The sequence below is a fragment of the Mercenaria mercenaria genome, chromosome 15 (assembly GCF_021730395.1).
Source record: "Mercenaria mercenaria strain notata chromosome 15, MADL_Memer_1, whole genome shotgun sequence".
In the NCBI taxonomy this organism is placed as follows: Eukaryota; Metazoa; Mollusca; class Bivalvia; order Venerida; family Veneridae; genus Mercenaria; species Mercenaria mercenaria.
The window spans coordinates 42,541,521-42,569,500 of NC_069375.1; the positions used below are offsets into that span (position 1 = coordinate 42,541,521).

Below are 27,980 nucleotides of genomic sequence, written 5' to 3' on the forward strand. Positions count from 1 at the left end.
ATTAAACTGAGATGCTGAGGACCAGACGATAACGACATGAAATTTTACTTCGTACGAGGGAAACAGCAGCTTCCGGTTTAAAATGAATTCCTGAAAAAATGTAAACAAATTAAATTTTCGGCAAAAATACCGCGAGTCAGCTTAACTTAAATGCATGAGGATTTAAAAGTAATTGTTACTATACAGTTGTACTTATGTATAACCACGCAGTTTGTTCAGCAACACATAATGATAGTATCAGTTTGTGGGTGGGGTAAAAAAAATTGACACTTTATTATCCGAAAACGCAAATAAACAGGCCGTAGGATCCATCTCTAGAAGAAAAAATCACTATGTCTAAGATTTATTATAAATACCATTTAGCATACTGTATAACAATCATATTGTCATAAATTTCTTCTTAGTGGATTTTTGATGGAAGTGTCTAGCCGTCCGGTAACTGGACGACTAGCCTGCGTTCTAGTCGTCCGGTTACTGGACGGCTAGCAAATCCTCAGGGGATTTTCTAGTTGTCCGGTAATTGATTTCTTAATGAATAAGTAATGATTTTATACAGTTTTAAATGTTGTTTACTTAAAATATCAATATTTATCTGATTTTTCAGTCGATTAAACGCAAGAGATCGTGTTTGTTTACAAATCCGTTGATATTCTATTTTTAGAAATGATAAAACATTGATCGCCGAACGTCCGTATAGTATGCTATTTTGTAAAAAGTTATGTTTTTTCTAACGGCCTAAACTTAAATTATTAAAACACAAATCTATATATATTTTGAAGAATGGAAAGCTTAAAAAAGCAATTCATTCATTAATTTTGACTATAATTATTTCAAAATAAAATGGGTAAATTATGAACGCTTAACTACTGTTAATCTTAAAGTTTTGAACATCACGCAGCCGCTTTTGAAATTAGATGTCATTTAAAACAGTTATAATATTCATTAAAATATATTTGAATACTAAAATATGAAAATTTGAAAGTACTTAAAAACTGTTTTAATTTTGAAAATCCAGTGAAAAAGTTGTTAAAATTAAAAAATTCCGTTCCCATAAAAGCCTCCAGATGAACAGATTTTAATAAGTGACGTCACGTCGATCTCACCATTATTGAGTTCGGCAAACTTCCATTTTATCGGCTGAATAATGCAATGATTTATTGTAAATGTTTATAGTATGTATTTACACAAAATTTTGTTTGCAGATAAGTATCGATATCTTAAGTAAGTAACATTAAAACTATATAATATCATGTCTTATTCATTAGGAAATCAATTACCGTATGACTAGAAAATCACTAAAATATGACTTATTAATTGTCACACTGCTTGCAAACGATAAAGTCGGTAAGTTTCTAACGAAGTCAGCTACTGGAAGTACCTTGATACGGTCGTCAGGAAAGAAAACAGCATTTTCAATATGGCGGCCGATTAACCGGTTCGATTCAATTTCAAACAAATGATTAACCGGTTTCAAAATTTATGTTAATCGACATTAAAGCGATAAAATTGCCTCGCAGTCCAATTTTCAAGGGCAGATAATTCAAGATGAGGGCAAGGGAACAGTGCATTTTAGTTCATATTAATGTCTCAGACTTCATTTGCAGTCAGTATACAAAGTTTAAAGAAATTCAGTCTATGGCAAAGACCAGGACTTTGCGGTATCATTTTGTCATGTTCATAGTTAAGGACATTTGCCACAGTGTCTATCCATCTTCAATTCCCCTTTCGGGTATTATTAGCAGGTGCACAGTCAGCCCAAGAGAAAGATTTTTACAAAAGCACTGATGTCAAAGTGATAAAGACTCTTTATGGACTGGCAAACACGAATGATAAAGAAAACCAGTGTGGCGCAGTTTATCAGATCGGTCTTTTAAAAAATGTTTCAAAATGAAATTTTGTTTACATCAGAAGAGAACATATAACTTTATAAAATGTAGTTGTTTATTGAAGTACAACATAAGTGAAATGAAATATCCGTGGCCAACACGCGTGACCTTTTGGTACTATACATGCGGGTAATTCGATCTCAGCGTTCATATATCGTACACATTCGGTCCGCTGCAGAGTATTCTTAAAATACTGAGACTGTTTAGCAGAGAATATGTGTCGTGTAATTCACTTTGACACATTGTGTTTTATAAAATTCCGTCAAAGAATGAGGAAACATCACAAAGTATCTGTCGTGTATACGGTACCGGTCACGTGCGTTGGCTTTTAGACTAGTTAGGCACACGGTGTCAATGCCTCGGTAATTTTATCCTTACAAGTATTTTCTCGGAAAAAAATCGAAATTTAAACAAAGTAAAGATCACACATAACACTGAATAACTGTCTTTATTGTATGGAACACGCAGTGACCGGTAACTCAGTTTTAATGCATGACATGCTTATTTCTTTACTCTATCACGTTTTACAAAATATGTAATGGGAATGCGGTGGGTGGGGTACATGTAGCGCCGATGTCAGGATTTTCGTTTCGGACCGATTGAGTTATCAAAATTTCCGGAGCCCTGATAAAGAGAGACAGAAAAAAGTTTAAAGTGTTGGATATACAGACAAGTGTAGTAAAATCAGGTTAAAATGCACTTTGCTACAACTAATTGCATGTATGTTGGAATACTGCCTGCTTCAAAGATTCAAGCGCAGGCAGGAGAACAACTTCAGATGGGAGGTTGTTCCATAAGACCAGAGTGCTTGGAAAAAAGGAAAATTTGTATCAGATGTGCAGAACAACCTTAACCTTTAGCATGCTAGATAAATTGTCGTCTGCTGGAAATGTCGTCTGCTAAAATTGTAAAGTTCATTCAATTTGCTCCAAAATTGGAAGAAATATTGTAAGAGTAGCAAACAGCTTGGAACCTGATCAGACGCCGATTTAATCGGCGTCTGATCTGGTTCCAAGCTGTTTGCAAAGGCTGCTGAATTCGCCTGCAGCAGGCTAAGGGTTAATTAATATCTGGCAGACTAAATCTTTAATTATGCTGTTGGGAATTATGATCTCTGGTTTCATTACCCAAGGATACCTCTAAAACTTATTGAATTTATTTTCTTCTGTTAATTTACAGATTTAAAAATGGCAGAAGTCTATAGGCATTCTGATGCTCTGGATATTTGGCCTGCAAATACGCCTTCAAGTTTAGAAGACATATGCATAATCTACTTCTTGGACCACATTTTCAAATTCTTGGAAAAAACAGACGATTCTTACCGATTAAAGCAAGGAATTACTTTCCCACAGGGTCTAAGTGACAAATTACTGGCCAAGCTCGTTACTCATACCAAGCATTTACAAGACACTGATGATAATGTTTTCGGAATTTTCAACAATCGTGCCACAACCAGTCTGACGGAACTTCCATTAAGATATACAGCAGTGAGTTCAGACCAACTGAGTTACTTGTGTCTTCATCCCCTTCGTGAAATTGACATTGCTTACTGTTCGGAAATTAAAGGAAAGTTTGTCAAGTGTATAAATCAGGCTCATAGGACGTTGCGTGTTTTACAGCTTGGCGGCTATGATCAGTTTGAGCGTATGGAATTTCTCCTTGAAGGAGACGATCAGTACAGTACACCAAGTGAACAGGGTGATGGTGCAAGAAGTTTATCTCAGTCTGCGATATTTGTGTTACCGAACTTGCGGTCACTCTCTATTAGAGATATTAATGCTTTTCGGCCAATAGATGGTGTGTATATAGAAAATGTTCCTCTGATTGACAGAGTAATTCGTCCTTTAAAAAGTCTGACTCATTTAGACCTTTGTGATTGTCACCTGGAGAAGAAAACTTTAGAGGAAATCGGTGACCTGGACTTACCAAATCTTATGTCTCTAAGTATGTGTGATGTTCTAAATGGATGCGAAACAGCTCTTGATAACCTCTGCAGGTTGACAACTTTGAGGTAAGGGAATGTTTCTGTATTTGTACAGTGATTTTTTTTGCCCATTTGGGAAAAGGTCCGGTAGCAGATAAATTGGGAAAAATAGTGGGGTTTTTACTCAGATTGGGAATTTTTGTAGTTAATTAATAACATCATTTAGAATGCTTCTTTCTTTAATTCTATGTAAATATTGTCAAACAAACTGTTTGAATGGTTAAATCATGGTGAATGTCAATGTAACTAAGTTTTCCTTCTGCCATCATCAAAATGCAAACTTAATTTAGTCATTTGGGGAATTTTTGGATGATAATTGGGAAAAAAGATTACATTTTTTAATTGGGAAAAGGTCCTTTAAGGGGTACTTTATAAAGAAGAAAAAAAAAATCGTTGTTGTAAGATGTAAAGCTCACAGGAGTGAACAAGATCACCGCTAAAATATTTTCTTAAGTAGACTTAGGGCATTAGAAAGAAAGGACATGAATTTCAGAAATTTGCATGAACTACAGGTTTTAGGTTGGTAGTGGGGGAAAATATGTCATGAATGACCAAGTTTTTTTTCTCTCCAGATTTTGGAAAGTGGGCTGGTGATTTTTATAGGATTTTTCGTCAAAATGGGGAAAAACTTATACTTTTTGTGTTTGGCAATGACTTTCACTTTGTTTACCAATTCCATTTTTACCAGAGTCAGCTTATGAAGAAAAAAACTCTTTATAAACAGATTAAAAGTAATTCATAATTCATTATGTCTCCCACCACACAGTGGTGTGGGAGACATATTGATTTTCTCCAGTCTGTGTGCGTGTCTGTGTGCGTGTGTGTCACAAAACTTGTCCAATCTCTAAGTCGAACATTTCTCATCCGATCTTCACCAAACTTCAACAAAATGTGTCTGCCAATAAGTGCTCGGCAAAGTTTGATAACTAGCCAAATCGGCCAAGGCACTTCGGGATTATGGCCCTTGAATTATCAAAAAAACACTCAGATTTCTTGCGCATTTTTGCCCCAAAATCGGCACCTATACTACTTTTAAAAGTAGTAGTATAGGTGACCTTTTGGTGTCAAGAAAGTGCATATGCACATGTGGATTAAGTAATTTAGTAAACAGTATTATATATAAAGACTGACTTACTATTTAGGTGATTAGGCAGTTGTGGGAGACATGCGCTTTTCTCAAAAGCATCTCTAGTTCTTTGTTCATTTGCCTTTTCTCAGATTCATTTCCAACACATTCTATATATTTATGCTTTCACATACTATGATAGTGAAGTATTTAAGTTAAGGTTAGAAGTAGGTGCTTTTGAAATCAGTAGGTATTATAGATCTAGAAATATTCAGGGTTCTCACTAGCAATTTTAATATTGATTCTGTTTTCACATGTTTGTGTCCTAATATTGCTTGTTAAATATTCATATACTGTATATCGATATCAGTGTCACTTTACAAATGTACCAGTCATTTTAACACAAAAATATTTCACTAAGTGCACATTTAGACAAAGTAAGTTTGATTTTTACGGACAAACATACATGTATAATAAAGTATTCTTTTGATTTTGTTACCTTTGATATGTTAGGCTAGCAGTAGCAGTTAACAATATAAATCAAAACATTTTACAAGTTGAATACATGAAGTAAGCCTAAAATAAAAATTGCATTTAACCAAAGATTTTGATTACAAAATATAAAAGCAGTATTTTTTTTTTTTTTAAATATGTGGTTCTAATTCTGAAAGAATCATACTCACTTGAGCATGTTACACTGTAAAATCAAGCAGACCTGCTCATGGCAAAAAAGTGATGCTATTATTAAAAATAAACAGCAGGCACAGACTGATCTTATATCACATCATATCTTATTAGCTCATCTGATTTTTTGAAAAAAAATGATGAGTTATTGTCATCACTTGAGCGGTTGTCGGCGTCGGCGTTGGCGTCGGCGTCGGCGTTGCCTGGTTAAGTTTTATGTTTAGGTCAGCTTTTCTCCTAAACTATCGAAGCTATTGCTTTGAAACTTGCAACACTTGTTCACCATCATAAGCTGACCCTGTATAGCAAGAAACATAACTCCATCTTGCTTTTCGCAAGATTTATGGCCCCTTTTGGACTTAGAAAATATCAGATTTCTTGGTTAAGTTTTATGTTTAGGTCAACTTTTCTCCTAAACTATCAAAGCTATTGCTTTGAAACTTGGAATACTTGTTCACCATCATAAGCAGACCCTGTACATCAAGAAACATAACTCTGTCTTCCTTTTTGCAAGAATTATTGCCCCTTTTGGACTTAGAAAATCAGTTTTCTTGGTTAAGTTTTATGTTTAGTCAGCTTTTATCCTAAACTATCGAAGCTATTGCTTTAAAACTTGCAACACTTGTTCACCATCATAAGCTGACCCTGTACAGCAAGAAACATAACTCCATCCTGCTTTTTGCAAGATTTATGGCCCCTTTTGGACATAGAAAATATCAGATTTCTTGGTTAAGTTTTATGTTTAGGTCAACTTTTTCTCTTAAACTATCAAAGCTATTGCTTTAAAACTTGCAACTCTTGTTCACCATCATAAGCTGACCCTGTACAGCAAGCAACATAACTCCATCCTGCTTTTTGCAATAATTATTGCCCCTTTTGGACTTAGAAAAATCATTTTCTTGGTTGAATATTATGTTTTAGTCAACTTTTCTCATAAACTATCAAAGCTATTGCTTTAAAAACTTGCAACAGTTTTTCACCATCATAAGTGGACACTGTACATCAAGAAACATAACTCTATCCTGCTTTTTGCAAGAATGATGGCCCTTTTTAGACTTAGAAAATCATGGGTAGGACAATATTTCTATTATACAAAAAAAAATCAGATGAGCGTCAGCACCCGCAAGGCGGTGCTCTTGTTTTATTAGCTCACCTGAGCACAAAGTGCTCAGGGTGAGGTATTGTGATCGCTCACCGTCCGGCGTCCGTCCGTCCGTTGTACGTCCGTCCACACTTTCCTTTAAACAACATCTCCTAAACCAACAGGCCAATTTTGATGAAACTTCACAGGGATGTTCCTTGGATGGCCCCCTTTCAAAATTGTTCAAAGAATTGAATTCCATGCAGAACACTGGTTGCCATGGCAACCGAAAGGAAAAACTTTAAAAATCTTCTTCTCAAAAACCAGAAGCCCTAGAGCTTAGATATTTGGTGTGAAGCATTGCCTAGTGGACCTCTACCAAATTTGTTCAAATCATGACCCCGGGGTCAAAATTGACCCCGCCCCAGGGGTCACTTGATTTTACATAAGAAAATCTTAAAAAATCTTCTTCTCAAAACCCAGAAGCACTAGAGCTTAGATATTTGACATGTAGCATTGTCTAGTGGACCTCTACTAAAATTATTCGAATCATGACCCCGGGGTCAAAATTGACCCCTCCCCAGGGGTCACTTGATTTTACATAGGAAAATCTTCAAAAAATTTCTAAAAATAAACCAGAAGGCCTAGAGCTTAGATATTTCACATGTAGCATTGCCTAGTGGACCTCTACAAAATTTGTTCAAATCATGGCCCCCGGGGTCAAAATTGACCCCGCCCCAGGGGTCACTTGATTTTACATAGGAAAATATTAAAAAAATCTTCTTCTCAAAAACCAGAAGCCCTAGAGCTTAGATATTTGACATGTAGCATTGCCTAGTGGACCTCTACTAAAGTTGTTCAAATTATGACCCGGGGGTCAAAATTGACCCCGCCCTAGGGGTCACTTGACTTTACATAGGAAAATTTTCAAAAGTTTTCTAAAGATAAACCAGAAGGCCTAGAGCTTAGATATTTCACATGTAGCATTACCTAGTGGACCTCTACAAAATTTGTTCATATCATGACCCCCTGGGTCAAAATTGATCCCGCCCCAGGGTCACTTGATTTTACATAGGAAAATCTTCAAAAATTTTCTAAAAATAAACTAGAAGGCCTAGAGACTAGATATTTGACATGTAGCATTGCCTAGTGGACCTCTACAAAATTTGTTCAAACCTTGTCCCCCGGGGTCAAAATTGACTCCGCCCTAGGGGTCACTTGATTTTACATAGGAAAATCTTTAAAAAAAATTCTAAAAATAAACCAGATGGCCTAGATCTTAGATATTTGACATGTAGCATTGCCTAGTAGACTTGTACAAAATTTATTCAAATCATGACCCCTGGGGTCAAATTGACCCTGCCCCATGGGGTTACTTGATTGTACATAGAAAAATCTTCAAAATTTTCTAAAAATAAACCAGAAGAGCTTAGATATTTGACATGTAGCATTGCCTAGTGGACCTCTACAAAAAGTTTTCAAATCTTGTTTTTAAAGTTACTTAAAGAAAATTTCAACTATATTTTCTTATAATTCTTTTGATTGATTTCTGTTATGATCTTTTGACCTTGAAGACTTGTCCTTAAGTGCAATGATAACAGGTGAGCGATATAGGGCCATCATGGCCCTCTTGTTTAAATTTGTTAATTGGAAAAGAACTAAGTCTTTAAGAAAAAAAAAACTTTCCCTTCATATGAACCTGTACTGATCATGGTCTGCATTGTTCGCTATTCAGTCAGTAAATTTTCAGTGAACACCCTTTTGATAAATAAGTGGTACTGCCCAAATTGAATGATGGACCAATCCATTTTAGAAATTTAGCAGGGTAAAGGTTAATGGCATGGGTCACATGACAAGAGGAAGCAAAGATGTTTTAAAGTTGGCCTACAGATATAAAGTTATTTATTTACAGGCAACTTTCTAGTTATTTGATATTTTATGATCCATGTTTTATATTATAATTTATAGGCACCTAGATGTGTCACAAGGTGATGATACTACAATGTTTCTGCCAGTACAATACCCCAAACCTACAGACCGATTACAGGCCATTATAGCCAGCATGCCAAACCTGAGATCCCTTGACATCTCCGGTACAAATCTCGCTGGATATGCCCCGGTACAGAAAACTTCACATCGTCTCGAGGCAAAGTCAAAAGAGGAAGACCCTTCCGATGAGTAAGGAACTGATTTCTGATTTACCTGGTTTCTTAAGTACTTCAACTTAAAGACACGCTACAAAATGAAAGTGTTCTTTCGTGATTCCGTGTTGGTAATTATACATGATTTCAATTGATTTGTATGAAAAAGAAAAGAGAAATACAAGGATCTTCTTACAAATTGACAGTAGCAAAAATTAGACCAAAGCAATAATTATGTTATAATATCTAAATATTTTATTGAAGTATGCACAGTACTTGATGTGGTAAGTTAAGACCGCACTTTGTTTCTATATAGTAAGTTATATTTCTTTGTTTTTGAAACTGCACTGAACAGAAATCGACTGAATTATTTAGCAAATGAAGTTGTGAAAACACATTGATTCTGGAAGGGCCTATTGTCCACCTGTCTTCTTATCATATAGCTGTATTTTGTTTGTATTATTAGAATGATTTTCATGATGTTTATGCGGAGAAGTAGGGTAATAAGTTGTGATTGGTCTTTAAGGTTATGTATTATAATTGAGTTTGTATAGAAAATGTTCACTGTCATGTTAAAGATATGACATTACTTTAGTTTTATAAGCAATCAGTCATTTTCCTTTGTTAATTTATACCATCACCACAAGAAATAGAAAAAAAAGTTTTAAAATTTAAAAGTTTTAAATAATCTGCATAATAAATTGGATGTTCACCGAACCAGTAAGATGTAGGGTCAAAAGGTCCAATTCGGGTGTGTGTCTTAGTCCATTTAGGCCTCTTGTTTGAATTCAGAGTGAGAAGATGCAAGTGATTTCAAGTCTACAGAGGCCAAGAATTTTTGTTTAGAATTTTATCAGTTTTGTGTTCGTCTTTAAAAGCATTCAAATTGATTAAAAAAGTTGATCTGTAAAAGCTAACATGGTTTTTGCTAAATTATTTTTCTGTGTACAGAGATGTAGGGTTACCAGGCAGTGACGGTCGACAATTCAACTTCCTGGGACTTCTCAACTGTGCTGACAATGCCTCGCATAGGAAAAATATACCTGCTCAAAAGGTAATCTCCTTTCTTTTGGTATATTTGTATATTTAAATCTAATTTCTGTTGTCACACAGTGATGCTGGTACTGAAAAAAAGATTTTAGCTCACCGCAACCAAAAGTTCAGGGTGATGTGTAAGTATAGGTGAATTGTCTTATGTCCATCTTCTGTTTCCACAATTTTACATGAATATTATATGGTCACTGACAGAATTATGTAGTATTCTGGCAAAATCCGGTTTTGCGTTTTTTCCAGTGGTTCCCCTTGAACCCTTCCAGGAACCACTTGAGCTAGAAATAGGAAAACCTTAAACAGCATCTTCTCATTTAAACTATTCTACCATGAACCTCTGAGAGATCCTCATCAAACTTAATCAGTAGTACCATGATAAGATCTTCTAATTTTGTTCAGAAGGGGACTCTTGGTCCCTGTAGGGGCCACCAGAGCTGTATTATTGTTGTAAGGCTCTCTCTAATATTTTTTTCAAATGAGGGCTAAGATAGCCCGTTTTAGGGGCCTGAAGAGCTAAAAATGAATAAAAACCTTTGGACGACTAAGTCTTCTTCTCATGAACAGCTGGGTGGATCTTCATCAGGTTTGGCTTATAGCATCATTGTAAGGTCCTCTCCCAGATTTGTTCAAATGAGGGCAATTGGCACCGTTTAGGGGCTATTAAAGCTAAAAATAGAGAAAAAACAAAAAATACTTCTTCTCATTCATGATAAAGTGTGTCATATGTATATTCAAGGTCAAATAGTCGATTTCAGGCGAGCGACTTAGGGCCACTATTACCCTCTTATTTCTTATGTGTGATGCTTTTGAAATTTCACCCCAAAATATACATTTAAATGTCTTTTTGCTAGGTGACAGGTGATTTTTCAGAGGAGCAGATACTGTTGGCAGTGCATGTGTACCGAGACAAGCCGAATCTGCTGACAAGAGGTTTCAACTACTTGTTTAACAGATTTAGATTTGAAACTGTGAAAACCCACTGTTTAGCTTTAGAGGTAAGGAAATTCATTTCTGTCTTGTGAGTGCGAAAATTACAGTTCTGATAGCTGGTTGATCATATGGAAAATGACTATTTTAAAGATAGTAAGAATGTGGGCAATTTTTTGTTCATTTCTCTTTTATTTTTAGCAGAGCTAAGCAGAATGTGCTTAAGTTGAACTATTGTGATACTCATGTGTCCATCATCATCCTTCGTACACCCTTGTTGTCAACATTTTAACTAACCATGTATGCCCTAGGTAGATGTTAAAACTACAAAACTTCAAAGTTTCATTTAGATAAAACTTTGGTTTTGAATTAAAATTTTTGAAATTTTAAACAGGGACCTATGGTAAATAATAAAATATAAACATTATTCTAGTGAAATTAGTATCATTTCACAATGTTTTAGACATGTTAAACGTATGAGTATGTGTTGTTAAGTTGGAAATATTAACCCTTACCATGCTAAATTTCTGTAATGAACTTGTTTTATTTTGGACAGTACCATTTACTTTTAAAGGGGGTGCTTACCAAAAAAATGTTGACTGAATGGTGAACAGTGGAGATCATGATAAGACTGCATCGATGTGCAGGCTAAACATAATCTACACACTGATCGCAAAGGTAGAATAAGTCCTGTTTAGCATGATAAGGGTTAATAATTACAGCTAAAATTACTTCTTTTTTTAAAAGAAACGCACTTGAAGTCTGTGAAGAGTATAATAGAGAAGTAAGTTTCCTTTAATGTTTTGCAGGGTATTCTGTCAGGAATGGAGCGTAACAAACATGACAAGCATGTGCAGATCTCTGGTAGTGCTTCATTGTTCTATATTGTGAAAGGCTGCAAGAAAGACAGAATCACACATACACAGAAAAGGTATGATGAATGTAAAAAAAAATATTTTCTATGTGTTGAGCAATTTAATGTTACTGGATTTAGTATGTCTATAGCTTTAAGATATTTGTTTGTTTGTTACGTATATAGAATATCAGTCTCACATAAATGTGAGGCAAATTCCTTATTTCACGGAGCATGTGGAGTGAATGAAAATGTGAACATTTTCTTACTTAAATGTGAGATGTATTCCATTTTCACAAATTACAGATTTACTTTTAATTTCTTTTTTGCCTATTGATGAAAAAAAAACAAAGAAACTAACAAGAACAATCAACATTCACAGCGTGAGTATATTTCACTGACTGTATAAACACCCTATTCCAACAAATTTTGTAAAGTAAGTTCTCTATCAAGTGTTGTTTTGAACATAAAAGGCATTCAATAGTGTCGGCTAAGTAAAAAAAGTCTTTCTTCACTTCTTTTATAATATCAGATACTTTGGCTTGACAAGAATTTGGCAAAAACTGAACCAGTCTTATAGTAGGGGATCTAATGTTTTCACAAGTCATGATACATTCCCATGGACATAATTAATTCACATATTTTTACGTTCGGGCTACTTTTCATGAAGTGCATTAATTTTGTAATTAAAAAATACGAGCTCATGTAAAATTGATACACTCCAGTATCTTGAATTTAACAGTATTTCACAATTTAGATATGGGCAACCATCTTTATGGTGTTTAATATTCATGACTTATATTGGTTATGTGAATAGATGTAATGCTTGTTGTGTACTCATATCTGTTAAAATTAAGACTCCTACTGATTGCAAATATTAGGAAAATTGAACAGTCCAGTCTAGTATATTAGGCTAAATTAGGTGGGTAATAAGACAGATTTGTTTCCTGTACATACACTAACAAAAACTGAATTTGGTGTAGAGATAAATATGGTGTAATATGTTCTGTTTTATAGAAGAGTGATTGGCTGTCTGCTTGATGCAATGGAGCGACACATGGCTGAACATACAGTAAGCGAGATTATATGTTTTTCAGTCTATGTACATGGAATGGCTTATATATGCACACTTATCTGTCTTTTTAGCTCATCTGATTTTTTGAAAAAAAATGATGAGTTATTGTCATCACTTGAGCGGTTGTCGGCGTCGGCGTCGGCGTCGGCGTTGCCTGGTTAAGTTTTATGTTTAGGTCAGCTTTTCTCCTAAACTATCAAAGCTATTGCTTTGAAACTTGGAATACTTGTTCACCATCATAAGCTGACCCTGTATAGCAAGAAACATAACTCCATCTTGGTTTTTGCAAGATTTATGGCCCCTTTTGTACTTAGAAAATATCAGATTTCTTGGTTAAGTTTTATGTTTAGGTCAACTTTTCTCCTAAACTATCAAAGCTATTGCTTTGAAACTTGGAATACTTGTTCACCATCATAAGCAGACCCTGTACATCAAGAAACATAACTCCATCTTGCTTTTTGCTAGAATTATTGCCCCTTTTGGACTTAGAAAATCAGTTTTCTTGGTTAAGTTTTATGTTTAGGTCAGCTTTTCTCCTAAACTGTCAAAGCTATTGCTTTAAAACTTGCACCACTTGTTCACCATCATAAGTTGACCCTGTACAGCAAGAGACATAACTCCATCCTGCTTTTTGCAAGATTTATGGCCCTTTTTGGACTTAGAAAATATCAGATTTCTTGGTTAAGTTTTATGTTTAGGTCAACTTTTTCTCTTAAACTATCAATGCTATTGCTTTGAAACTTGCAACACTTGTTCACCATCATAAGCTGACCCTGTACAGCAAGCAACATAACTCCATCCTGCTTTTTGCAATAATTATTGCCCCTTGTGGACTTAGAAAATCATTTTCTTGGTTGAGTATTATGTTTAAGTCAACTTTTCTCATAAACTATCAAAGCTATTGCTTTAAAACTTGCAACAGTTTTTCACCATCATAAGTGGACACTGAACTTCAAGAAACATAACTCTATCCTGCTTTTTGCAAGAATGATGGCCCTTTTTAGACTTAGAAAATCATGGGTAGGACAATATTTCTATTACACAAAAAAAAATCAGATGAGCGTCAGCACCCGCAAGGCGGTGCTCTTGTTTGACAATATAATAATTTTCCTAAGTATGTTTTCTGATACAATGTCATACTGAATCAAAGGTTAAGAGAGTGCGGTGACTAGATCTGTATTTGTCTTTTACTGCAGTTAGGATTTGAAAATCTGTGGCATTTGAGTGTCTGTATTTATTACCTTTTTGGAATGCTTGAAATTTGCAATTTACTGTTTAGTCATTGCCATCAGCAAAGTTAGATGAATGTTGCAATTTTGTTATGTGTTTTACTTACAGGCTGTCTTTTATGTATGGTATCAGTATTTTTTATTTTCTTCGGTTAAACTTCCTTTTGCAACTTTCAGATGATGAGAAATGGCTGTCTGACTCTTTGTCATTTCAACATACCCTATGAAGTGGTAAGCAGAGCATATTTTGTCTTTTTTAATCATTATGCTATTGACCCTTAGCCTGCTGGCGGCAAGTAATTTTGCCTTTGCGGCCAGTGCAGACCAAGATCAGCCTGCACGTCGGAGCAGGCTGATCTTAGTCTGCACTGTTCGCTATTCAGTCAGTAAATTTTCAGTGAACACCCATTTAAATAGTAAGTGATACTGCCCAAATTAAATGATGGACCAGTCCATTTTAGAAATTTAGAAGGGTAAAAGTTAAAGTGAGTGAGTATATTATTAAGATGCAGAACCTACACTTTTAGACATAATAATATTACTTATAATAATCCATATGCTATTGTTTAGTTGTAACTTGATGTAACTATTTACATGTATATAAACCAGTGTAATATACATGTAGCTCTTGAAAGTAAAATTCAAACACTTTTAGATAAACTAGTATAACAGTTCCATGTTGCTGCTTCCAGTTGTACTGCTACAATCGCCTGGTCAGGATACTACTTCAGATGTTACGCCGAGATTATAACGATGATTTCCTGTTACGTATAGGAATCTTCTTGCTAAACAGTCTGGCATGCCAGGTGGAGGGCGAGCACAAGCAGATTCTGGGACAAACTGGAGTCGTTGAGGTTTGTACATTTGTTGAAGTTACGTTGTGCTTTGGTAAATATAGATTTTTGTTGTTGTAAAGATATGATTGATATGTAATGAGATAACCATGACCTCCAGGCAAGAACAATTTTTTCATCCTGTTGGGTTGAAAATAAAGTGTGTAAATTTCTATCATACGAAACATGCTGTGGCCATTTGTGATGCATTGTATATATATATATATATATATATATATATATAAGTATATTACATTATCCTTTTACTAGTATATGCCTGAAGGGACATATTATGTTATGACCCCGGTGTCCACCTGTCCGTCCGTCCGTTAGCAGTTTCGTGTCCGCTCTGTAACTCTTGAACCCCTTGAAGGATTTCGAAGAAACTTGACACAAATATTCGCCACATCGAGGCGACGTACAGAGAGCATGTTTTGGATGGCTTGCTTCAAGGTCAGGGTCACCCTTAGGGGTCAAAGGTCATACCTTCGGGCATATATTGCTCTGCATAGCGATGTTCTTGTTCAAATTTAGTTTCAGTCTGCAATTATGCATATTTTACAGTTCCTCTGTGTATTTTATAGTATACATAAGTTAAGGTCCATGGAAAGCTAAATCTGCTATTCTTTAGGATACCCAAATACAGTGTATGCTCGTTACCTCTGGTATGCATTTAAAGTTTATCTTTTTCCACAATATATTTACTGGATTAGGCCCTTTACTTAAGAATTCAGAACATTTAATAATTAGTATGCTGTAGAGGGCCCGGTATTTTTGTCACTTAAGCTATATCAAGATAGATATCATGGTAGAAGCTGTATGAAGATGTGAAAATCATGATTTTAGCTGTATCAAGGTTACAGAATGAAGATTTTAGCTAATATGAAGATGTTAAAATTGATGATGATTTTAGCTGTATCCAGGTGAAAAAAATGATGATTTTAGCTGTATGAATATGTTCAAAACAGTGATTTTAGCTGCAGAATGATGATAAAAATAATGATTGTAGCTGTATGAATAAGTTAAAATGATGATCTTAGCTGTATAAAGATGATAGACTAGTGAATTTTGTCTTCCAGATAATGAGCAACATTATCAAACTGAAAGTAGAAAACAGGATCTGTGATGAAATACTGGAAGTTTGCTGGAGCACATTGTGGAATGTCACAGGTGAGCAAAATAGTTCTTTAGTTATCTAACCCAAAATTATTAGTTGAGATGTATCTCAGCTCCAACGTTTTTACTTACAATGTATATTATGTTGAAGAACAGTTACAGGAAGTGTTTGCTATGATTATATAATGTTACATGAAGCTGAAAGTTTGCTATTTAATATTTGGATATACAATTCCTTTTTGTCAAGCTTTTAAGGCGTGCCACTGGTTCTTTTTGCAGGAAATTTGCTGAAATGAGATGTCATCTTACAATATCCACTTTGTTTCACAAAGAAGTTAAATTTTAAGCATGCATTATATTTTTAATTTACATTTGTTAAAATAATTTTAATAATGTTTTACAGATGAAACAGAAACAAACTGTGTAAAGTTCATGGAGCAAGGAGGCATGTACCTGTTCTTAGATTGCTTCAAGGTAATTAAGTTACATTTGTATAAACTGCTTCAAGGTAAGTTTATGTATGTATATTTTAGCATATTTATAGTTGCCGCTGGTATCTCACTGGTTTGACTCCTCCACAAGACTGTTAGGATTTTTTTTTGTGGGAGGATTATGATAGTTCAAGATTCCGAAGATGCTCCAATTTCAGAAGCTTCCCTTTATCTTAGGAATTTTAACTCTATCCTTAATATTATTTGAGTTATTCCCCTTGTTCATTTTTCCTTTGTCCGGTCGTTTTCGTAGTTATTACAGAAGAAAATGAAACTTGATTTGAGTGAAGATTATAGGGCAATTAGTCTATTTAATATCAAGGATACCCTTCAGCAAATGTGTGAATTTAAAGTGACAGCTATAGTTCTTCTATAAAGTAGCGCCTTTTTAGTTTACATCACGAAGTGAAATTATATTTAGCTTTTTGATAAAGATGTAAAATATACTTTGTTTTGTTTCTGTATCAGATGTTTCCAGACAAGGAGGAGCTGCTGAGAAACATGATGGGTTTAATGGTAAGTATCTAACGATTCTTTCCTTGTTACAAATTGTTCTTTTTAGCTCGAATATTCAAAGAATAGGTAGAGTTGTTGGACTCACTCATGCGTCGGCGTCCACATCGGCGTCCAGATTTGGTAATAAGTTTTTGTATGTAAGCTGGTATCTCAGTAACCACTTGTGGGATTGGATTGAAACTTCACACACTTATTCACTGTGATAAACTGACTTACATTGCCTAGGTTCCATAACTCTACTTTGCATTTTTACAATATTATGCCCCTTCTTTGACTTAGAAATTTTAGGTTAAGGTTTTGTATGTAAGCTGGTATCTCAGTATCCACTAATGGGAATGTATTGCAACTTCACACACTTGTTCAATGTGATGATCTGATATGTATTGCACAGTTTCCATAACTCTACTTTGCATTTTTACAAAATTATGCCCCTTTTTTGACTTAGAAATTTTTGGTTAAGGTTTTGTATGTAAGCAAATATCTCAGTAACCACTAATGAGAATGGATTGAAACTTCACACACTTGTTCAATGTGATGATCTGGCATGCAATGCACAGGTTCCATAACTCTACTTTGCATTTTTGCAAAATTATGCCCCTTTTTGGACTTTAATATTCATTCAATTGACAAGGCTGTTGAATAGTCGAGCGTTGTCGTAATCCGACAGCTGTTGTTTTGTCATGTGATTACATTAATCCTTAACATGCTGGAGACAATTGATTCTGCCTTTGCATCCAGTGTAGATTGTTATCAGCCTGCACATCTGTGCAGTCTGATCATGATCTGGACTGTTTGCCATTCAGTTAGTATCTTTTCTGGTAAGCACCCCTTTTAACAGTTAATGATACTGTCCAAATTGAAAGATGAACAAGTTCATTCTAGAAATTCAGCAGGGTAAGGATTAACATATCCATAGGGATTTAATGTCATGGATTGATGCAATAACAAGAACAGTGAAAATAAGTCCCTCAAGAACAGTAACAATTTTGTGATGTTGAAGCAACTTGATCTCACTGCTAGCATACAGTTCTCTCAAAGTTGGTTAGAAATTGTATTTTTTCAAAAGAGTCTTGATTTGCATAGTGTCACTATTAATACAAACACATTTTTTTTTAAAATGAGAAATGCCTCTGAAATGATGAACAAAATGAACATTCTACACAAATTTATACAGGTGTTCACTACTATAATGTTATTAATCAAGTGGTTTCATATTGGCCTTTTTATTTGTCCAAGGATTGTCATAGTGCCCTTTAGCCTGGGCCAATACAACTGCTTGAGGACGAATAAAATGGCCAGTCTGAAATCACTTGTTAAATGACCATTTTCCCATAATATTCAACTTTCAAATACTAGCTTGAACACCATAAGTACTTCCATTCCAATAGGCTTTGAAAGTGAACAGCATGGATCCTGACCAGACTGCGCAGATGCGCAGGCTGGTCTGGATCCATACTGTTCGCAAAGCCACAATGTTGGTTTTCTCATGGCGCGGCTCATATTATCTTTATCTTCCTATTTTACAGGGAAACATTGCTGAAGTGCAAAAACTGAGAAAGGATCTGATGAATAAAGAATATGTGACAGTCTTCACGTAAGTCAAGTTTGTGCGGGGTTGGGAGGTGGGGGTGGGGTAGGAAGTTAACTTTACCAGTTTTCCTAGATTCTACTTACCTGTTCTCAGCAAGTAATTGCCAACTTCAACACATTAATCAGATGTGGAGGACGAATGATTTCAGACTCGATGTCTATTATCAAATCGTAAAAGAGAACATACACCTCACCTGTGGATTGAACTCACAAAAAAATCGAGGGTTCAACGCAATAAGGGCGTATCTACATATAGTTATTATATGTAGATACGCCCTTATTGCGTTGAACCCTCAAACTGTATGATCTGTAGATCTGCACTCTCCCTATTGAGCCTAGCTGGCTGTCACATAGATAAAGATGTGATTAAGTTGATATGTATGTGTTGACTTACATCAAGCTTGGGCTGCCGAAGTTTGTTTAGTTATGACCATTTAGATAAAAAAAATCTATTACACAATAAGATAACAATTTTATTTGGGTTTGCTGTTCACATACTGAATTGTAACGGTGAATAGGGTTTTCAGATGGTACCACATTTGTAAACGTTTGGTTTGCAAGGAATGTGGAATATTTTGACACAATAAGAAGATAGTAACTAGTAACTGCTTTTGGAAGGAATGATAAATATTATTTTTGAGATTTGGTCAAGTAACGATTAGATGAAAGGCCCATATGAGCCATGCCATGAGAAAACCAACATAGTGGGTTTGCGACCAGCATGGATCCAGACCAGCCTGCGCATCCGCGCAGTCTGGTCAGGATCCATGCTGTTCGCTAATGGTATCTCCAATTCCAATAGGCTTAAAAAGCGAACAGCATGGATCCTGACCAGACTGCATGGATGCGCAGGCTGGTCTGGATCCATGCTGGTCGCAAACCCACTATGTTGGTTTTCTCATGGCACGGCTCATATGATTAATGCTACATTATCAAAATAAAGACGATATGAATGTTTTATGAGTCTTTGTAAGCAAAGACTTATGCATTATTGAAAACATTTTCCTGAATGATAAACAAACTTCATAGCAGAATTTTTTCATCTTCAACTTTTATAGTTATATATACAAAGTTTGTAAGATATGAATCATAGTAACTGTTGATGTATATTTTTTTCCAGAAATTTTCTTGAGTCAACAAAGGATGGTATAGAAGTAAGTTACAATGCAGCTGGTGTTCTGTCTCATTTGTTGTCAGATCAGGAGGAGGAATGGACGATAGAGAGCCCCTCGAGGCAGGAAGTTATCAGCAGAATCGTGCAGGCTATCAAGCGCTGGCCACTTGACAGCAAACGTAACATCAATTACAGGTATCAGCAGTACTTTCTTTTGAGATTTATCTTTGTATTTGATACCAAAAGCCAAATCTGTTTTAAAAGTGTGGATAAGATATAGAGGATATTTGAGCTGTGCCATGAGAAAACCAACGTAGTGCATTTGCGTCCAGCATGGATCCAGACCAGCCTGCGCATCCGCGCAGTCTGGTCAGGATCCATGCTGTTTGCTAACAGTTTCTCTAATTCAGACTTTTTTGCCAACATTTTGCAGAATCACAAGAAATTGGAAAATTGAAAATATTGTAGATTGGATTAAAAGCCGTAAAGCTGTCTCTGTGAAACTTAGCAGTGAATTGAAACTGAAAATTTAAGATATGAAAACATCTTTTCCATTTCTGTTTTTGCAGTTGAAAACTTTTGCAAGCTTTGGGGAAATTCACTTGCATTTTCGATTTACATGTATGTGAGCCCGAATTGGAACCCTGATTATTGTAAAGATATATACTTCATTTGTTTACAGTTTGTATTACTTTAACCCTTAACCTGCTTGCGGCAAGTGATTCTGCCTTTGCGACCAGTGCAGACCAAGATCAGCCTGCACATCCGTGCAGTCTGATCATGGTCTGCACTGTTCGCTTTTCAGTCAGTAAATTTTTAGTAAACACCCCTTAAAATGATAAATGGTACTGCCCATATTGGAAGATGGACCAGTCCATTATAGAAATTTAGCATGGTAAGGGTTAAGAAATACCTTTAGAATCTGTGTATTTCTTTTGTTTGTGTTACAAGCTTCATATCATATTTTATGATACAGTATTTATATGATGTTTGTACTTCTGCTTTGTATTTATTCTTTCTTTGCTTTCTTTCAGGTCCTTTGGTCCTATTCTACATCTTGTTAAATGTTACCAGTCTCATGCCTCACAATATTGGGCAGTCTGGGCGCTTTGCAATCTCACACAAGTCTACCGTAAGTATTTTTAAATTACGATCATACAAATATTTCAAGGGTGACTACTTGCCCATTGATTTTATGTTGTCAAGCTGCAAACTATCTCCCATCGTACTAACTAAAATCTTATTCTTTTTATTTTCAAAGGAGGATATCCACAGATTCGTAACCCGATGAAATAGACAGTTTGGCCAAAATCATTGAATTTCATGGCCATGAAATTTAGCTTTTTCACAGTATTTCTGAATGCCTTTTAAAAATGTGATTAATGCTTGTTTTTCAGCTGACAAATATTGCCAGTTATTGAAGGATGAAGGCGGTCTAGAGCTGCTGGAGATAGTGACAAGGGATCCTCGACCTATAGATGCAATCAAACAATTGGCTGAACAAGTCATCACTTTCATAAACAATAGGAATTGTTTACCGCCCTGTGAAAATGTTGACGATGTTGAAATGAATGGTGACATTGAGAATGGGAACCAGTAGAAAAGAGAAATTATCATGTATTGAGAATGGGAACCAGTAGAAAAGACAATTTATCATACGTAGCAGGAGTTGTTTTGCACTTGGTGTTGTTGGTACAAACACTGACTGTGATGATAAATGACACCAGTCCAATGACATCCTTGGAAATATCCAACATGTACTTTCGGAATAAATCAGGTCATTGTAAATGACTTGTGCTTAATCTAAACAAAGTGAGATGTTGGTATAGAACGGTATATTCCCATAACTCAAAAAGTATTTCGGGAAATGGAAATCTGTCGAAATAAGTGATATATACTTTCGTCCTAGTTCCCATGTTAATAACGATTGTAAAATTGTTTTTACATGGCTTGTGTACAGCTCCAATTTTACAGCTGACAGTTGACTTGCGTGTTTGTTTAAACCCTTACCCTGCTAAACTTCTAAAATGAACTTGTCCATCTTTCAGTTTGGACAGTACCATTTACTGTTAAAAGGAGTGCTTACCAAAAAGATACTGACTGAATGGCAAACAGTGCAGATTAGGATCAGTCTGCATGGATGTGCAGGATCTTGGTTTAAGCTTTCTGACTGGGGATACATTCATCCAACTGTTGAACGTTAGAGCTAGTTTGGTACAAATATCACCTGAAGTTTCTGGGAAATGGCAGTCAGCAGAATTACAGGACATGTATTCTTGTAATATATCTTGCCACTGTATCTTGGCCAGACAACATTGCTGTATACATGTGATGTATCATGGCTATTTGTTGAATGAACATTCGGTAGGTTTTATATTTAAAAGAGATGACTGTGTTTAAAAATGTTATCATAAAAATGTATTTCGGAAGGTTTATTCTTCATGTCCCAGAAACCATTTATATATATAATAACTGTTTGCAACACATGATGTTCTGTACACCAAGCAGGCATTATTACCTTAGCACTATGGTCATATTTCTTTTACTACTCCAACCGTTCTGCACACACTCTAGAAATTTTAGAACATTGTTCTGGGTAGTCAGTGGAACGTGGTCCGTGACTTTATAATTGAGCTTCATGCAGTTTGTGTTTTAAGCTTTGATTCATATATTTAGCAGTACGTGTTAGAGCTTTGTTTGTTGTAACTATAATAGTTAAGGAAAGCAAGGGTATTGTAAAGTTAATATCTATTAGTGGCTGCGATGTAAGGACAGGTATTATAAAATCAAGTTTTATGATTGGCTTTAATGTTAGGAACGGTATTGTAAAATTAAGTTTAATTAGTGGCAGTAATGTTTGAAAATGGTATTGTTGTTTTTTTCATCACTTTTCTTGTGTGTGCTACACTTCATGCTATTCTGCCAGCATAGATAATAGACTGACATTTGGTAGAGTTGGTTTTTTTTCATCTATTAATACAGAATTCATCCCATTTCAACCACACACTAACAGTTACTAGACAACTTGCTTGGTATAAAATTTTAAAAAACTATTAAGCATTTTTTTTAATTCACCCTCTCAAAAGAAAATAGTTTTTAACTGAAAAATGATATAATGAATTTTTGTAGTCTAAAACAACTCGAAAACTACTAGTGGAAAGAGTGGCTAGTATATACAGCAGTTGATATGTTTTTAGCTCATCTGGTTTTTTGAAAAAAAAAAAAATGATGAGTTATTGTCATCACTTGATCAGCGTCGGTGTCTGCGTTGCCTGATTAAGTTTTATGTTTAGGTCAGCTTTTCTCCTAAAGTATCTAAGCTATTGCTTTAAAACTTGCAACACTTGTTCACCATCAATATCTGACTCTGTACAGCAAGATGCATAACTCCACCCTGCTTTTTTGCAAGAATTATGGCCCCTTTTGGACTTAGAAAATATCAGATTTCTTGGTTAAGTTTTATGTTTAGGTAAACTTTTCTCCTAAACTATCAAAGCTATTGCTTTGAAACTTGCAGCACTTGTTCGCCATTTAAAGCTGATTTTGTACAGCAAGAAACATAACACAATCCTGCTTTTTGCAAGAATTATCACCCCGTTTGGACTTAGAAAATATCAGATTTCATGGTTAAGTTTTGCGTTTAGGTCAACTTTTCTCCTTAACAGTCAAAGCTATTGCTTTAAATCTTGAAGCAGTTATTCGCCATTAAAAGCTGACTCTACACAGCAAGTACCATAACTCTACAATGCTGTTTGCAAGAATTGTGGCCCCTTTTGGACTTAGAAAATCATGGGTAGGACAGAATTTCTATTACAGAGACAAAAAAGTCAGATGAGCGTCTGTACTCACAAGGCGGTGCTCTTGTTTTATGTTGTGATCTTAAATTGTGTATGACGTCACATTTTATGATGTCACCTTGCGTGTATCAGTGCTATACACTGGGCACGTTAAAGAACCAGGCTGTCTATTCGAAACGAGCTAGGCTAAGTTAGCCGGACAAGCCTGTATCTGATTTCTGATCTCTCTGTCGTGGGGGCTTTGTCTCACTCTGTCCCTCTGGTCAGATCGTGTCTGTACTAGTAGAGGATGAATTATGTGCCCTGCATATGTGGCTGCATTTGAACTATGTAAAGCGCCTTTGAACGTGAAATTGATCATGAAAAGGGCACTATATAAATCTGGTATAATAATAATAATAACATTATGATGTCACTGTTTTAGTTTCGTATAAATTTTTACCCAAGCCCATATATAAATACGACTTTTTATCACTAATTGTATGACTGTTCGAATGGAAATGACTAAATATAGATTTAATCATAATATATAGTACTGTTTTGCTATTTTTCTAACCTTGTTTTTTATTTGCTACACAAATAACAAATTATTGGATACATCATAGAAGTAACATATGAAAAGTATAAAGTACTGGTAAGTAGATGATTTAATCACTGTAGCAACTTGATTGAAATTGCTATCTAGCTATACAGTTTTTGAACGTTTTCAAATGAATGATTACATGGTTATGATATAAAGTTATCGTTGAGATTAGAAAATATAACAGGTGTTTGTTGATTACATTTTTAGCTCGACTATTCGAAGAATAGGGGAGCTATCCTACTCGCCCCGGCATGAGCATTAGCGTTAGCGTCACACAAATGTTAAAGTTTGCGTACCACCCCAAATATTTTCAAAGTCCATTGAGATATTGCTTTCATATTTTGCATACTTGATTACCATCATGACCCCAGTCTATAAAAAGGAGGGGGCAACTCTATCACGCATTTTGACTGAATTATGGCCCCTTTTCGACTTAGAATATGCTTATTGTAATGTTAAAGTTTGCGTACCACCCCAAATATTTTCAAAGTCCATGAGATATTGCTTTCATATTTTGCATACTTGTTTACCATCATGACCCCAGTCTGGAAAAAGGAGGAGGCAACTCTATCAAGCATTTTGACTGAATAATGGCCCCTTTTCGACTTAGAATATGCTTTTTTAATGTTAAAGTTTGTGTACCACCCCAAATATTTTCAAAGTCCATAGAGGTATTGCTTTCATACTTTGCGTACTTGTTTACCATCATAACCCCAGTCTGTAAAAAGGAGGAGGCAACTCTATCAAGCATTTTGACTGAATTATGACCCCTTTTCGACTTAGAATATGCTTATTGTAATGTTAAAGTTTTACTCATAGCTTATATTATACTATCAAGCACTGAGAATAGTCGAGCGCGCTGTCAACTGACAGCTCTTGTTTATTTTTGTACCCCCCGACAACAAAGTTGTAAGGGGGCGTACACTGGTTTCAGGTTTGTCTGTCTGTCCATCTGTCAGTAGACGCAATCTTGTGCGCACCATCTCTCCTTATCCCCTTGACAGAATTTAATGAAACTTCACACATGTGATCAGTACCAACAGTAGTTGTGCATGGGGCATATAAGGTTCTTTTAGAAAAAAAATTTGCAGAGTTATGGGACTTTGTTTTTTTGTTACTATACTATATACATAGACACAATCTTGTGCGCACCATCTCTCCTCATCCCCTTGACACAATTTAATGAAACTTCACACAAGTGATCAGTACCAACAGTAGTTGTGCATGGGGCATGTTAGGTTCTTTTAGAAAAAAAATTTGCAGAGTTATGGGACTTTGTTTTTTTGTTACTATACTATATACATAGACACAATCTTGTGCGCACCATCTCTCCTCATCCCCTTGACACAATTTAATGAAACTTCACACAAGTGATCAGTAACAACAGTAGTTGTGCATGGGCGTGTTAGGTTCTTTCAGAAAAAACATTTGCAGAGTTATAGGACTTTGTTTTTTTGTTACTATACTATATACATAGACACAATCTTGTGCGCACCATCTCTCCTCATCCCCTTGACACAATTTAATGAAACTTCACACAAGTGATCAGTAACAACAGTAGTTGTGCTTGGGGCATGTTAGGTTCTTTCAGCGACAAAAATTGCAGAGTTATGGGACTTTGTTTCTTGTTAACATACTATGTACATACAGTCTGCATATGCAATCTTGTGCGTGCCTAATCTACCAAACCCTTGCACACAATTTAATGAAACTTCACACAAGTGATCAGTACCAACCCTAGTTGTGCATGGTGCATGTTACATTCTTTTAGATAAATATTCTGCATAGTTATGGGACTTTGTTTTTTGTTACTATACTGTATACATACAGTCTATATACATACAGTCCACATAATTATGCAATCTTGTGTGCGTCAAATTGCAATGTACTGTGTCAGTGCATGCGGGGGGTACATTCATCACCTTTAGTGATAGCTCTAGTTTTGATTAGTGCTATTTTGAGTCAGTTGTGATATTGATTGAACCATTACCTTGCTAGTTCCTAAAATGGACTGGTCTGTAATTCAGTTTGGGCAGTACCATTTATTGTTCGAAGGGGTATCCACCAAAAATTTACAGACCGAGTAGCAAACAGTGCAGACCATGATCAACCTGCAGGGATGTGCAGGCTGATCTTGGGTCTGCACTGGTGGCAAAGGCAAATCGCTTGCTGCCAGCAGGTTAAAGGTTATTTTGTATGCCATGTTTTTTATATTATCATGTGTAATATTTGCCCAATTATTATTTCTGTCCTACAGTTGATTTGTGATGTAGTTAATAAATGTCTTTTATGTAATAAACCTACATATATACACATTTTAAGGCTTGTTTAATTTGGAGATTAGGACAAAGATGGATTTATTTTCAAGGTACTCGCTTTTGCAGTATTGTTAATTATAGTAGTCATTGCATTAATTTTTTTTATGATTGCTCGGATTGGTAAAGTTGTTAAGTTTTTGGAAATGTAGGTGTTTCAAATTACAGGGGTATTTGTCTATTTAAACAAGAAATTAAAAGTTTGGTTACACAAAATTATTAAGTTAGGAAGGTTTCCCATTTTCAGGGAATCCCGGTAACGGTTTCACAGTTTAAAAATGACATGACCATCAAAACTTGTGACATTTTCGGAAAAAAAAAGCAATTTCTTAAAAGCAAAAAGGAAAGGGTTTTCAGCTGAGGTATCAGGGAAATTTTGTCATGTAAATACATCTTAATATCAAGGACAGTACTTGTACTTGATCATTTAATTGGGGCCTTCACGGCGGAGGTGGTCAGGATCCATGCTGTTCGCTAACAGTTTCTCTAATTGCAATAGGCTTTGAAAGCGAATAGCATGGATCCTGACCAGACTGTGCAGATGCACAGGCTAGTCTGGATCCATGCTGGTCGCAAACGCACTATGTTGGTTTTCTCATGGCGCGGATCAAATGTTACCATATGAATGGGAAGTAAGTGATGCTTTTAGCTTTTAAACTGGCTCTCCAAACTGGGGTTCTGTTCAAATAGCTGATCATTATATTCAGGTAATGAAGAACTAAAAATACACTTCTTTAAAACCACATCAATACTTTGAATCCTTGGTAAAGAAGCTGAACACAAGTCTTATATACAATTTGAGAATTATCTAATTCTATGAATAACTTGTGTAGAATATTGTTACCATAAAACTTTTAATGTAATTCTTCAGGAGCTCTGTGGGTAACTCAAATAGAATGGTATTATTAAAGCGACTCACCCACACATTTTAGGCAAAATATAATTTCTCTCAAAAATCCATAAAAAGTGAGTTCTCTGAACGTGACTAGTGGTACAAACTTATTGACATAAGATTTTTGCAAGATATTTTTATAAATAACCAAAAATGTTTTGCAGAAGGTAGTAAACTGTTGCAACACTTCTGAAATAATGCAGAAAATTAAGATTCATCTTGCTTTTTTTACCAATATCTAACTTCTGTTTTCACTCTATCATTTTTTCAGTGTCATATATTTATACATTCTATGCCAAACTTGGTGGAAATGAACATGTTGAAAAATTACACCCAAGCTGTGGGCTAGTAGCTTTAGTAACGTATGAGCCGCGACATGAGAAAACCAACATAGTCTGGATCCATGCTGTTCGCTTTCAAAGCCTATTGCAATCAGAGAAACCGTTAGCGAACAGCATGGATCCTGACCAGACTGCGCGGATACGCAGGCTTGTCTCGATCCATGCTGGTTGCAAAGCCACTTTGTTGGTTTTCTCATGGCGCGGCTCAATTATAACACTGATGAATAAAATAAAGATGTGATTTGGCATGTTCCAGAAGCTGTTTGTTATTGTAAAACTATTGGCTGTTAGAAGGTATAGTTTTCAGCTTTTTGTTTGTTTGAATTTTTGGATGAATACACATTTTTGTCTTCGGTATTATTTCCTTTCTGTGTATGCATTAAGTTTATTAATAAAATCTGTGAAACCTTTATCCA

At 35.4% G+C, this 27,980-nt stretch overlaps 1 protein-coding gene across 2 annotated transcripts; it reads left to right on the forward strand.

The window, feature by feature from the left end:
• Positions 1 to 43: 43 nt before the first annotated feature.
• On the forward strand, positions 44 to 27,976 carry LOC123553264 (protein zer-1 homolog). 2 transcript variants are annotated; one of them, XM_045343016.2, is made up of 16 exons: positions 44 to 100; positions 3,066 to 3,897; positions 8,670 to 8,879; positions 9,794 to 9,896; positions 10,744 to 10,887; positions 11,629 to 11,750; positions 12,690 to 12,744; positions 14,154 to 14,207; positions 14,669 to 14,830; positions 15,889 to 15,979; positions 16,329 to 16,399; positions 16,885 to 16,932; positions 18,459 to 18,526; positions 19,643 to 19,831; positions 20,671 to 20,768; positions 21,034 to 27,976. In XM_045343016.2, exons 2-16 carry the CDS (start codon positions 3,074 to 3,076, stop codon positions 21,234 to 21,236), a joined length of 2,442 nt encoding a protein of 813 aa, XP_045198951.2. In that variant the 5' UTR covers positions 44 to 100; positions 3,066 to 3,073; the 3' UTR covers positions 21,237 to 27,976. The 2 variants fall into 2 exon arrangements, with proteins under 2 accessions (XP_045198951.2, XP_045198944.2); XM_045343009.2 differs by having other exon boundaries at positions 58 to 168.
• Positions 27,977 to 27,980: the final 4 nt, after the last annotated feature.